Source organism: Tauraco erythrolophus, chromosome 23, assembly GCF_009769465.1.
Source record: "Tauraco erythrolophus isolate bTauEry1 chromosome 23, bTauEry1.pri, whole genome shotgun sequence".
NCBI classification, from domain to species: Eukaryota; Metazoa; Chordata; class Aves; order Musophagiformes; family Musophagidae; genus Tauraco; species Tauraco erythrolophus.
In genome coordinates, this window is record NC_141487.1 from 1,008,819 (window position 1) to 1,021,307 (window position 12,489).

Here is a 12,489-nt window from a genome sequence, read left to right on the forward strand (position 1 = left end):
TGGGCAGCAGCACCTCCCACACCCGGCCCCGCTGTGGGATGCTCTTCCCCCCGAGCCCGAGCCCATTAAAGCACCATCACCTACACTGGGACATCTCTGCAGTTGCTTTAAGGCTCCCATTGCGGGGTCCGCACGAGCCGTAGGATCGGTGGCTGTGGAAAAGCGAGGGTGCTGCTGAAGGCACCCACAGAGGAGGGCTTTTCCCCCACATCCAGCCAAGTTTCATGAAAATAAACCCCAGCAAAGTGTTGCTTTAAGAAAAGATGCCCCCCAAGTGCCCTGGGGAGGCTGTTAGGACCCTGAGGGTTCCTCCAACATCGCCCAGGGGGAGGAATTTAGGGCAAAGCCTCTTCCGCACAGAGCAACACTGACTCCGTGTGGCTGGTGGCCCCCATCTCTCACGCATCCGCCGGCTGGAAACCGTCCCTGTGCCCAGAAATTCGGCAGCACGAGGCCGGCATTTAAACCGGGTAAAGCTGATAGCCTGGAGCATGCCCCAGACCTTCTGGCGGGGTCATCACTGGAGGAACTCGACAGCCACACCGGTCGGGCGCAAGGAGGTGGGTCAGTCTGAAGCCTGACGGAGGTGTTCTACCTGCAAAGTCGGGTTTTTAAGCCCACATGGAAAGGGAATTCTGTTTTCCAAGTGAATTATCATCCTTCTTCGCTCGCAAACCATTATGAAAACAAACCCGAACCCAAACCCTCCGATTGCTGAGTGGTGGGTTTGTCCCTATTCCCCACCCAAAGGGCAGCGCACAGGAACCGTGGCAGAACCATCATCATCACAGCCAGGCAGAAAGCTCTCCGACACGGGCTGTGTGACCCCAAAAGGCAGCAGCACACCATGAGCAGACGTTGTTCCAGGGCTACAGCCAAGTCCCTGCAACAGAAAAGCCGCAGGAGAGACCTGCAGTAGCGCTTCCGCAGCCCCTTCCGTAGGCTGTGAGGCACCTACACCCCTCAAAGCAGAAGAGCTGAAGGGTCCTCCCAAGCAGTCTGTCCCCGGAGAAGGTGGGACACTTTCTCCTCTCCCATGAAGCTGAAAGGCAGCAAACCTGCTGCTTTATGGCAGCTCCCTGCTCCGGGTGCAACGCGGAACCACCACTGCCCAACTGGTGTCCCGCAGCACCAACACCAGTCTGGCCGTATTTTTGGCATAGGTTAATTTAGTAAATTACTAGAATTCCAGGGGAAAGGCTAAGAATTTTTCCCCCAGGGACCTGAAAAAAAAAGTGAAGAAATCCAACCACTAAAGCTGTGTGACAGGAATAAAGAGCATGACTGGGAGTTTGCTGTCAGCAGGATGTCACTGGTCCACAGGCTGGACAGTTCACAGCCGACACATCTAGAGGATGGGCAGTCAGAAGGGTGTTAGAGAGAGCAAATCATGGAATGGTTTGGGTTGGAAGGGACCTCAAAGATCATCCAGTTCCAACCCCCCTGCCATGGGCAGGGACACCCTCCACTACACCAGGCTGGCCAAAGCCTCATCCAACCTGGCCTGGAACACTGCCAGGGATGGGGCAGCCACAGCTTCTCTGGGCAACCTGTGCCAGTGCCTCACCACCCTCAGAGGGAAGAATTTCTTCCTTAGATCCCATCGAAATCTCCCCTCTTTCAGTTTAAAGCCATTGCCCCGTGTCCTGTCACTACATGCCCTTGTCCAAATCCCCTCTCCAGCTTTCTTGGAGACCCTTTAGGTGCTGGGAGGTGCTGGAAGGTCTCCCCGGAGCCTTCTCTTCTCCAGGCTGAACAGCCCCAACTCTCAGCCTGTCTCCAGAGCAGAGGTGCTCCAGCCCTTGGATCATCTTCATGGCCTCCTCTGGGCCCGCTCCAGCAGCTCCATGTCCTTCTGATGTTGGGGCCCCCAGAGCTGAACGCAGCACTGCAGGGGGGTCTCAGGAGAGCAGAGCAGAGGGGCAGAATCCCCCCTCCCTCGACCTGCTGCCCCCACTGCTTTGGATGCAGCCCAGGACACAGTTGGCTTTCTGGGCTGCCAGCGCACGGTGCTGGCTCATGGTGAGCTTCTCATCACCCAACACCCCAAGTTCTTCTCCTCAGGGCTGCTCTCCATCCATTCTCCACCCAGCCTGTACTTGTGCATGCGATTGCCCCGACCCACGTGCAGGACCTTGCACTTGGCCTTGTTCAACTTCATGAGGTTCTCACAGACCCACCTCTCCAGCCTGTCCAGGTCCCTCTGGATGGCATCCCTTCCCTCCAGCATGTCCCCAAACACGAGGGGCTGTTACTGGCTGCCACTTGAGCAGACAGGAACACCATTGTGCTCAGAAAGGAAAGCTCTCAAAAGCAAGAGCCGGGTTTGCCACGAGGTGCAGCTGTTTCGGCGCTCCCTCACCCCCAAAGTTCCTGCAGACTCGGTGGTCCATCACTGCAGGAACACGGGGAGCGTGCCCCCCCCCGGAGAAGGCAGCAGCCCGGGCTCTAACTCCTGCCCCGCGAGGCAAAGCAGCTCTCCCGGAACGGGCAGGACAGCCTGACCAGCCCAGGCTGCGGCGGGAGCCTCCGGCTTCCAAATCCCACCAGGAACCTGCATCCCCCTGGCCTTCCCCAGTTCCCCCTCCCGCACACCAGCGGCTCTCGCAGGGACCCAGCTGCGCAGACATCACATCGGTGTTCGGGGAAGCCGGGAGCAGCTGTGCTCTGCACACGTCCAATGACACGGGGGGGTTGGTGGGTTTTCTTCCCCTTTTTTTGTTTAAGCACCCTCACAGCCCCTCGGGTTTGCGACAGCGGTGTTCCAGCAGGGACACAGCCCAGCTGCTCCAGCAAACAGCTTCTGGGAACACACTGGACTGACACCAGCCACCCCCCCTCTTCACTCTCCGAGAGCCTTTCCCCCCCAGTTGCAGTAAGGGGCTCAATTACTCTATTTTTTTTTTTTTTTTTTTTTTTACACCCCCCCCCGCCATTTTACCCCAGCAGCTGTATGCTGAAGAAATCCAGCTGTCATTTTTTTCCCAAACCTTTTATGGACACTTAACTTAAACCCGTCATGGAAAAGTGGGTTTAAACCAACCAAGCACACCAGGTAACTCTTTAAGACCTTTATTAACAGATGCTTGCAGTTTGACTTGAAAAAATCAGGTGTATATTTCATACAAATTAAAAATGAGGTTCTTAAAAATCTCAACTTGACCAGATATGAAACAATTTAAAAACCTTTAAAGGTATATTGAGAAAAAACAGGCTTTTAAAAAACGTGTTTGTCGTTTCCAAAAGGAGACTTCTTTAGGTAAAAATAATAAAAACCCCATGCTGCATAGATAATGCAGATAGTTCTAGTAATCTGGTCAACAGCAAAAAGCAAGCACTTAAGGTCTTCAGTTCCAATTCTTTTGTTCATTTCTTATTGCTGGAATTTCATTTTCTTTTCTTCTTCATTTCTTAAGTCTTTTCTTTGATGACTAAACTGAAAAAGAGGAAAAAACAACAAAAAAAAGATGATCAGGCAGATGTTGAGGGGCTCACAGAGGGGTTTTGTCCTCAACACTCCCACCATCAGCGACCCAAACCACCACCTTCCCCACAAAACGCAGGCAAAGGCCTCCCGAAAGAAACACACCAACTTAACCAGGCAGGAATCCTGCCTACAGCTCTCCCCTCGGAACTGCCGCTGGCATCGGGCTCTGCCGTGGCACCGAGTCTGGGCAGGCAGCTGGCAAAGCCCGAGTCCAGCCCGGGGAAGGCATGAGGGTGAGGGATCGTCTTCCCAAGACGGCTGAAGAGCAGATTCCCACCTGTGCCCAACAGCCACTGCCCAGACCACAGAAACCACAATTCACGTTCTCTGATGCCAGCGACAGACAAAAAGGGCGACGGAGCATCACTGGTGTTTCTCCGAGGGCCAGGACATCAACACTTCACCCAGCTTGTGTTAACCATTAAGATAACCAGGATAAAACAAAGGTTCCGGGATAAAACCATTAAGATAACCAGGATAAAACACAGCAAACGATGCAGCAAGGATTGAAGATGGATCTAGTAATCCATCAGGACAAATCCAACAGCACCCCAGTCCTTGAAGAAGGAGTCCCTGTAGGCTCACAGCTGGGAGAGGCTGGGGGCTGCTGCTGATGCCAAGCTCCCATCCATGCCCAACTCCTGCATTCCCTGTTCATCCCATTAACGTGGCCATTCCTTACTGCTCCCACCAGAGCCTGAAAGCACCTTTCTGTTCACCTGCCCTCCGGGCAGAGCGAGGAGTGAAACACAATAGGAACGGGATATGAATGCTGGGGAGAGGAAATGCAGGGAAGGAGGGAGGAACAACAGACAAGGAAGGTGCCAGAAAAGAGCAGAACAAGTAGGAAGAGTCCCAGCAATGCAAACATTCCCGAACTGGCAAAGCTGTCCATCAGAAGCCAGCACCAAACCGGTGTCAGCCCACCCTGCAACGCAAACACGTCACCACCGACCTTCACACAACCCTCCCATGCACCAAGTCACGCAGCACCCCGGACCACAGACACCCCGGGTGCTCCATGAAAACGACCGTCTCTCCCAGTTTTTCCAGCACTACTCTGTTTAGATTAAAAGCTCCTTCAAATCCTGCCCCAGCTTTCCAGAAATGAACGCTCAGAGGTCTCACTGCTGCTCACTCCCACTTTGGGACCAAGCAGGAGCTCGGACACTCACAGAGCTGAGTAAATCCCAGCACCCATCTCTCCCACCTGCTTTCAAATCCCCACACCAGCACTGCTGGAATGTTTCTGGGTGGATGAAGGCTGCTGGAAGCTCCAACTACCGAGCCCAGCCAAGATTTGAAGACTAATAGTTTTCTAGGGAGTGACTCCATCACCAAAAATTCAAGCCTCGTAACTGAGTCCTCCCAATTAATCGACATTTGTGCCGCGACGCCTCGCAGTTTGGTTTGGCAGGCGCTCGCCCACGGCCCCGGCACGCACCCGGAGGATGGTAGAGATGGTAAGCCGGTGTTTACTCAGCCCCGCCCTGCTCGGCCTCGGGAGCGGACGTGTTCTCAGCTGGTGGTTCGGCTGTCTTGGTCTCTTTGCCATCTTGTGGTTTAGGGTTCTCTGGGCGTCTGCGTCGGTAGTTGAAGTTACGACGGTACCGACGCTGAGGTGGTTGCTGACTTTGGGTCTCGTCTCCTTGGTTCTCTTTATCTTCTTCGTTGCCGTCCTCTCTGGGCTGTCTCTGACGAGGAGGACCCCTGAAAGTCAAGCTGGGCTTTAACAGTGCAGCATCTGACCATCACCATGTTCTGGCTCTGCTGCTAAAAGGCAAGGTTAAAAAAAAGCCCGAGCTCATCGGCAGCATACCTGCGAAATCGAGGTCTGTAACCTCGATACATGTTCTGCCGGACTGGTCTGCCTGTGTCTCCTGCACCCTGGTTGTCAGCACCCTGGAAAAGATGGGGCAACAAACCAGCTTAGCAGACCACCACCACCAGTCGAGCCGTGAAGAAGGTGGATGGAAGTAAGGGAGATGTCGGGTTAAGTCTGAGGTGTACAACACGGTGGACGGCGGCCCGAGGGCACAAGAGTACCCACCATTGGAATTTGTGGGTTTTTCCAGTTATTCCATCTTACAGGAAGTTAACACGCATTTGAACACACTGCTTTTTTAAAAGCTGTAACATTAAGACCTTTGGCTTACTGACATGCTCCAACGTTTCGTCTCACTGCCAAACCTTACCAAAACCATTTTGAGTATCTACAAAAAAGTGCCAAAAAGCCACATCCCATCACCCTGCTCCAAAGCCATCGAGCCAGGTTAGTGTCACACTTCAAGCAGACATTACCTCCACTATCTCTCCCTGCACGGGAGGGTTGGAATATTGTGGTCGACGCCCGTAGGGCCTACGCATGTAGTAAGGTGGGTACCGCCGCCTGCGATAGGGACGGCGTTGCTGGCCTTGACCTTCTGGGATGTTCTCTGCTCCTTCGTTCTTTTCCCCACTCTCACTGTTCTGGTAGTTTTGCTGGTAGTTGCGTGGAGGACCCCTGCGACGTGGATATCGTCTGTAATGGTTACGGTCTGCTGCGTATTTGCTGCCTTGCACTGGGACTCCACCAGGACCTGTAACGTTAGCCGCCTCCGCGCCCTACGGAGCGGGGACAGCGCCGGGTGAACAGTCAGCATCAAACCAGTTACTCACAGCACAATTTATCACCCAGCAACGATGCACATCCGCATGGCGAAGCAAAGACAGACCATTCACCTCCTCGGAGGTCAAACCACAGGCACCACACCAACGCCCGCAGAGCTCTGACACCCGAGAGATGCGCTCACCTTTTCTCCCTCAACCACATCAAACTCCACGGTCTCTCCGTCTCCTACGCTGCGGAGGTACTTCCTGGGGTTATTCTTCTTTATGGCAGTCTAACAACACAACATTGCAGAATTACATTTACAGCACAGCTCGAGAATATTACTTAGCATACCTTAAATTATTATATTTTTAATTAAGATTAAGGCATTTGAGCATTTAATATCTTCGGAGGAAGACCTGTACCCCTGAAAAGGCAGTTACAACACCGTGGAAGGCCAGGAAGCTATAAAATGTACCTGTATGACTCTAGCTCTGGCTCATCCGAAATGTGGAGCAGCTGACTAGAAACATCTGTCAACATGCTGCCTGCTAGCTGAAAAAGCAGTTTGCAAACAAACAAAACCCCCTGGTACACACTGGCCATGGTATTCCCAGAGTTCAGCATTAAACATGCCCACAGTATTCACACATCCCTCCAAAGCACACACCCCGAGACACAGCCTTTCCAATCACACACTCAGCTTTCCAGCCCTCCACCATTTCCCACCCTGCCGCAGCGCACGGTGCCTCCGTGTAAATGAGGTTGTCGCACGCTACATAACACTGCCATGGGCAGGAACGGAGAGATTTCCTTCCCTGAGGCTTCCAACACCACTGTTTAGCCATGGGAGTTGCCAGTTCACCACAAATCTACTCTAGTCGTGTGTGATGCACCGAGGATCAGCCCTCCTGAGGTGGGAGCACAGGACAAGTCTTTGTATCGGAATCCGCGCGTTAAATGACATTTCCAGAAACGCCATTTTCCTGGATTTTCCATGCTATTCAGCAGGGGATTACATTTTTAACAGATGAGTTGATACTCAATATGCACCACACTAAACCCCGTTCTGCTTATCAAACACTTGAACTCAACAGCAATACGAGCGTTAACAGCTTGACAAAAAATACCAGCAACGGAATTTGACTGGGATTTTTCCCTAAATGGAACAAAATCCATGCAAACACACCCACAAGCCTGGCTGCCCCTTTCTTCAGGAAAGGCAGGAAACCTTACTACAGCAGTAGCTGAGCTCTTCACGAGAGCCAAGCTTGGTAACAGGGATGGGAAAAAGCACACACAGCTGTAACTCCTGAAACAAGCACACTTCTTTCCGATTAGACCCCTAAAACTGGTTTATCGCACAAATTGTTAAATTAACACAAATCACTGCCTTTTTTAAAATTGTGCTTTCAGAAACACGGGCAGCGGTTACACGACAGGTCCTGAAACGCAACGTTAAGTCAAGGTCACTCCCAAGTTACCCTACTTGCCAATGGAGCACTGAAGCCCGACAGCTTTCCTTCAGGGGACATATTCCTGCCTCGGTACAGACACGCACACAGTCGCTCACCTTTCTCCACTGCCCATTACAGAACAACCTTTAAATTTTAACTCCAACACAGCACAAGAAGCTGAGAGCTGGCAAACCAAACTCCAGCCAAAACGCTTTCCAGGGGTTGCTTTTGCTTCCCTTTGTTTCCAACACCGGCAGTACATCCCTAACTCGAAACGAGAACAATCCACAGACTCCCCAATGCCAGAAGCAAACCATGCTGCACTGGGAACTCTGCGGGCTGCTTCACAACGAGAGCTCCTGCGAGAGAAAGGGTAAGGACAGAGCTGATCAGCTGGACTCACAGGTGAGACAGCAAGGACCCAACTCCAGCCAACCTGCTCCAGGAAATCATGCACAGCTGGGGTGCCCAGTCGCACTCTGGTCTAGTTTCCAGAGGTTCACATGCTCCCCAGAGATAATCAGGTGTACGTATCTGTTTAACTGAAAAAGTATCTATGAAAATGTTTTCAAGCTTTCACTGAAAGCCTGGAGCCATAAATTCCATAAAAGCTTTGCCTAAAAAGCACACCTTCACTGGCACTTCCTCCCCATTACAGCCCAATTAGTCTCTCTCCCTGCTGCAAGCTTTCAGTAACTTCATTTCCCTACGCTTACTAACAATGATACAAATCCACAAGGCAACTTAACTGGACTCCAAAGTTATCCTCCAGTCAGAGCACGCTGCAGGCAGCGCCATTTTCATCACTGTGCAGCACCAGCCTCCTCAACCCCACGCATGCCATCTCCTCAGCAGGGATGGATGTGGATACCCAAAATGCCCAGCTCTCCTTGCAATCCAACAGTGACAGTTGTTTGTGCTCAAGAAACAGTTGTTGGAAAACGTGAGGCTCTTCCACAGCTCCAGCCTTACTTACACAGTTCACCCACAGCAAGTTTCAGAGAGGTGGCACGTTTCAGTTCCAAGGAAATCTTACCTGATGGACAAACACATCTTCCTTGGTGTCATTCCTGCAAGACAACAGGAGATTGGAATTCATGGATAGAACGGACAATAAATTAGCCCAGGTTAAAAATTCAGGTGTTTCAGGAGAGGACAAAGAGGGAACTGTCAAGACAACCAGCTTTCAGCATCAGCCTTGCTCCAACTAGTCCTCTACTAGCCTGCCGCTTGCACTGGGAGACTGTGGGGCTCCGCACGGTTCAGAGCACAGGCTCAAGTCCGGGAAGCTGCACGTGAAAACACTGTTTGTCCCTCCTGCACACTCCACTGATGGGGATGTCCAAAGAAGAAAGAGCACCCAACAGTGACCAGTCATTTCTGGTAGCACCCTGCGTGGGGATGGGCTGTTGCAATCTTTGTAACAGGTTATGGTATCACCACTCAACTCCTGCAGGATCACTCCAGAGTTACATCCGTGCTCCCTTCATTTAAGAAGCAACACCACTACCTGGCCACTGAAGGCAGCAGGGTGAGCCAAGCTGCACCTGGGAGCAGAGAGGTAAGATTTTGGGTTTCTCCCCTCACAACAAACAGAAAACAGCTCAAGTCTTTACCTACAGGAATCCCAAAGCGTCCCTTTGCGTGACCATGAAACAGCGTCCACCATGGCCCTGCTGAGGCTGGGCAACCACAATACGGCACCAACAAGTCAGCAAAGTTTCTGTTTGCAGCTAACTAAGAGGCAGAGCCAAAACGGCCTCTGCGCGGGTTCAGCAGCTCCATGTGCTGCTTCCACCACTCACAACAAACTCACAGCCCTACGTCCAAGCTCGCACCACGCCTACGGAAGCTCGCTGCAGTAGCAGTTTCAGTAGCCTGTGGAATGGTTTGAATCAAGAGCAAAGTGGTTTTATTTCCCAGAATGACTGGTCAAGGACATGGCAAAGCAAGCTCGTGTGAAAACGTGCTCAGAACTGGAGAGCTTACAGGCACGGGTGACAGAAACAACAATTATTTTATTTTCTTTAATATAAAGCCAGGTGCTCCTCACCACTGGCTTTCAAGCCTAAGGATGACAATTAAGACTCTTCCAAAAATTCACTCCAAGCTATGGCTATTCTGTCAGACAGCACCAGTACAAATAAGTCACCTTGTTTCCTCACGGAATGGATGCCTACAAGCCTCAAAGGTCACTGGAAACAAACAGTCAAAAGGCACCAAAGCAGAGCCAGTCTGATCATCAGGAGGCACCTTATCTCCAAGACCCCATAATGCAGCTTCCAGACACCCCTGCAAGGCCTGAGCCCCAGTGCAAGATCTCTTACCGGATGCTCCAAGAGCTGGTAAGAGATTCAGAAGAGCCCAGTAACAGGTTTTCAGGAAAAACATAAAAAAGCTTAGCATCCTCCTTCACTCTCAACTGAAAAATGCTGGTAGGAAGCACTCATTGTCCGTGCTCTGCAAGCACGGATGCGTACACTCTTGCCCAAGCTGGATTTTGGATAGCCACACCAGATGCCTGTTTCTAAAGTCCGTTTGAAAACGCAGTTTCCATTGAAGAGGATGCTGGAGGTTTAGATCAACGAGTGGCTCGGATACACAGACACTGCTCAAGCTGTACGCCTGGTTATTTAAAAAAATACACTGGCCAGTTTCAAAGCCCAGTGCCTGCCATGATTCCCAATGGTGCTTCCCATCAAGCACATCTGGAAGCAAGCCTGCTGCCACTTGGATGGTGTGGCAGTAACAGCCATCACTTTTCCAAAGAAAATTTGAAATGGTAGGAGAGAAACCCCCATCCTGAGGGCCTAACAAGCCCTTTGGCTTATCTTGGCACTCAACAATTCTCCCCTCAACACCTTGAACACCTGAAATGAAACACGGAATGAAACAAGCAGATGGATTAAGAAAACGCCGCCGTTCAGCCCAGCAGAGCACCGAGCACAAAATCACATCGCAACGTGCACCTCCAGCTACGAGGCCCAGGTCAGTGCCCTGCACACCCACTTCCGACTGACAACTGTGAGAAACGACTGACACACTCGGAATTCAAACCGCTATTTCGGAGCAGAAATGCACTTTTAGCAGCAAAAGAACACAGGGAACGCTCCAAGCTGACGTGCACCTACACCAAAGCTAATCTCAGCAGACCTGGCACAAGCAAAGCCAAGCAAGGGCAGCAGCTCCTGCACAGGTGCCCTCGCAACAAGCCGGAGAGATCCCAGAGTCGAGGAAATGTCCTCCAGCGCGGTCCCCATCTCCTGGTAACACCACATCACGCCGGGTTTCTCATCGAAACCGGCAACTTCCGGCATTAAACAGCTGCCAAATTGCTGACTGGGGAAGCCACTGGGATGTCTCAACTCGCTGCTCTGGCTTCCTGGCTTGACTCACATCACCGAGTGTTTCCACTACTGAGGGAAACAGGAAAAAAGCCTTCCCTAGAGCAAGAGTTTGTAGCCCGGCACTTTATATGGCCTCACAAAAGCCAAAGACACCAAAGCTTCCAGTGCTGACAACTACGTGACGTTTAACACCAAAACCGACATGAGGAACACAAACTGGGCAGACTGGCGGTCAAGTTTTTAAAGTCCAGACACATAACCAACTAAGGAGCTTGGAAGACAAACTTAAGATGGGGTCACAAGGAGGTAAGTTTTCAAAGAAACCCAAATACAAACAGTATTTAAACCAAGCCTAAATAAAAGGCCCAGTAAAAGCACCAGTAGCTGTACCGGAACCGGCTGGCAGAGCAATTCCATGGCTCCTCTACTATTGGATAACTTTGCTGATACGCCTGTTGTAAGTATTCACACAACTCTCCAGGTGTTCCAATTTCTCTTTAAAATCAACTACCGCCATCAAAAGAATCTTCTGGGCACTTGTTTCTCCAGACCCCTTTGCACGCTCCAGTCTTGCGGAATGAAAGCACCTGGATTTTGCTCATTTCCCCGCACATTTCGGGATTTCTCGGGAGAGCTTTTGCCACCAAGCGCCCAGAGCAGCTTTCGATGCGGTGCTGCCACCGAACTTCACGCAGAAATTCCAACAAATATTCCACGTGCCAACAGCCGGCAGGCTTTTATACCAAAAAAAAAAAAAAACCACCAAAAACCCAAAAAACCAAAACCACCCCCAAAAAAATCACCTTAACGCAGAAACATCGCCCTGGGAACGAACTCACCGGGAGCGCGGGGCTCCCGCTGAGCCCACCGGGCTCAAACCCATCCCAGCGGCTCCAGCGGGACGGGACACAGCCCGGCGGCCGCCCCCGCCCCGGCCCGGCCCCCCGCCCCGCCGCCGCCGGGCGCTCACCTGTTGATGAAGCCGTAACCGTTCCTCACGTTGAACCATTTCACTGTTCCCAAAACCTTCGTTGCTGCGGGGAGAGGCGGGAAGGGGGAGGGAGAGGCGGCGGCGTCAGGGCGGCACGTGGCGAGGCGGCGCACACAAAGGCCCCGCGTGGCGGACATTTTGAGCCGCCCCGCCCCCACCCGCCGACACGCGGGGCCCGGCGGCGCGCGCGGGAGGGGGGGGGAGGGGGAGGGCGCCCAACGGCCGCGCGCGCCGCGAGGAGGCGGCGGCGGCGGCGGCGGCGCGCGCCGCCCCTCAGCGAGGGGGGATCTCGCGCCGCCCCTCAGCGATGGCGCCCGCGGGGCCCAACCGCCGCGGACACCCCCCCCTCCCCACCCCCCCCCCTTCCCCCCTCACCGATGACCTTCTTGTCCCCGCCGGCGGGAGGCGCCGCCGAGGCCAGGCCGCCGCTCCCGTTCCCGGTGCCGCCGTTAGGCTTGGAGTCGGCGGGGGCGGCGGGGGCCGCCGCGGGGACGGGGGCGGCGGGCGGCTGGGTCTCGGCCTCGCTGCTCATGGCGGCGGCTGTTCGGTGCGGACGGTGGTGGTGACTGGCTGTTTGCGCCGCCTCCCGCGGTGTGATGGTGACTGAGGCCGGCCGT

General features: G+C 53.1%; 1 protein-coding gene across 2 annotated transcripts; it reads right to left on the bottom strand.

The window, feature by feature from the left end:
• Window positions 1-3,392: 3,392 nt before the first annotated feature.
• YBX1 (Y-box binding protein 1) lies at window positions 3,393-12,429 on the bottom strand. Of its 2 annotated transcripts, none has more exons than XM_086625611.1 (8): window positions 12,248-12,429; window positions 11,852-11,915; window positions 8,571-8,604; window positions 6,280-6,369; window positions 5,789-6,091; window positions 5,307-5,389; window positions 4,932-5,197; window positions 3,393-3,431 (listed from the first exon to the last, which is right to left on the bottom strand). In XM_086625611.1, the coding sequence occupies exons 1-7, from the start codon at window positions 12,402-12,404 to the stop codon at window positions 4,963-4,965; spliced, it is 966 nt and encodes a 321-aa protein (XP_086481737.1). In that variant the 5' UTR covers window positions 12,405-12,429; the 3' UTR covers window positions 3,393-3,431; window positions 4,932-4,962. The 2 variants fall into 2 exon arrangements, with proteins under 2 accessions (XP_086481737.1, XP_086481736.1); XM_086625610.1 differs by having other exon boundaries at window positions 4,932-5,209.
• Between the last annotated feature and the right edge of the window lie 60 nt (window positions 12,430-12,489).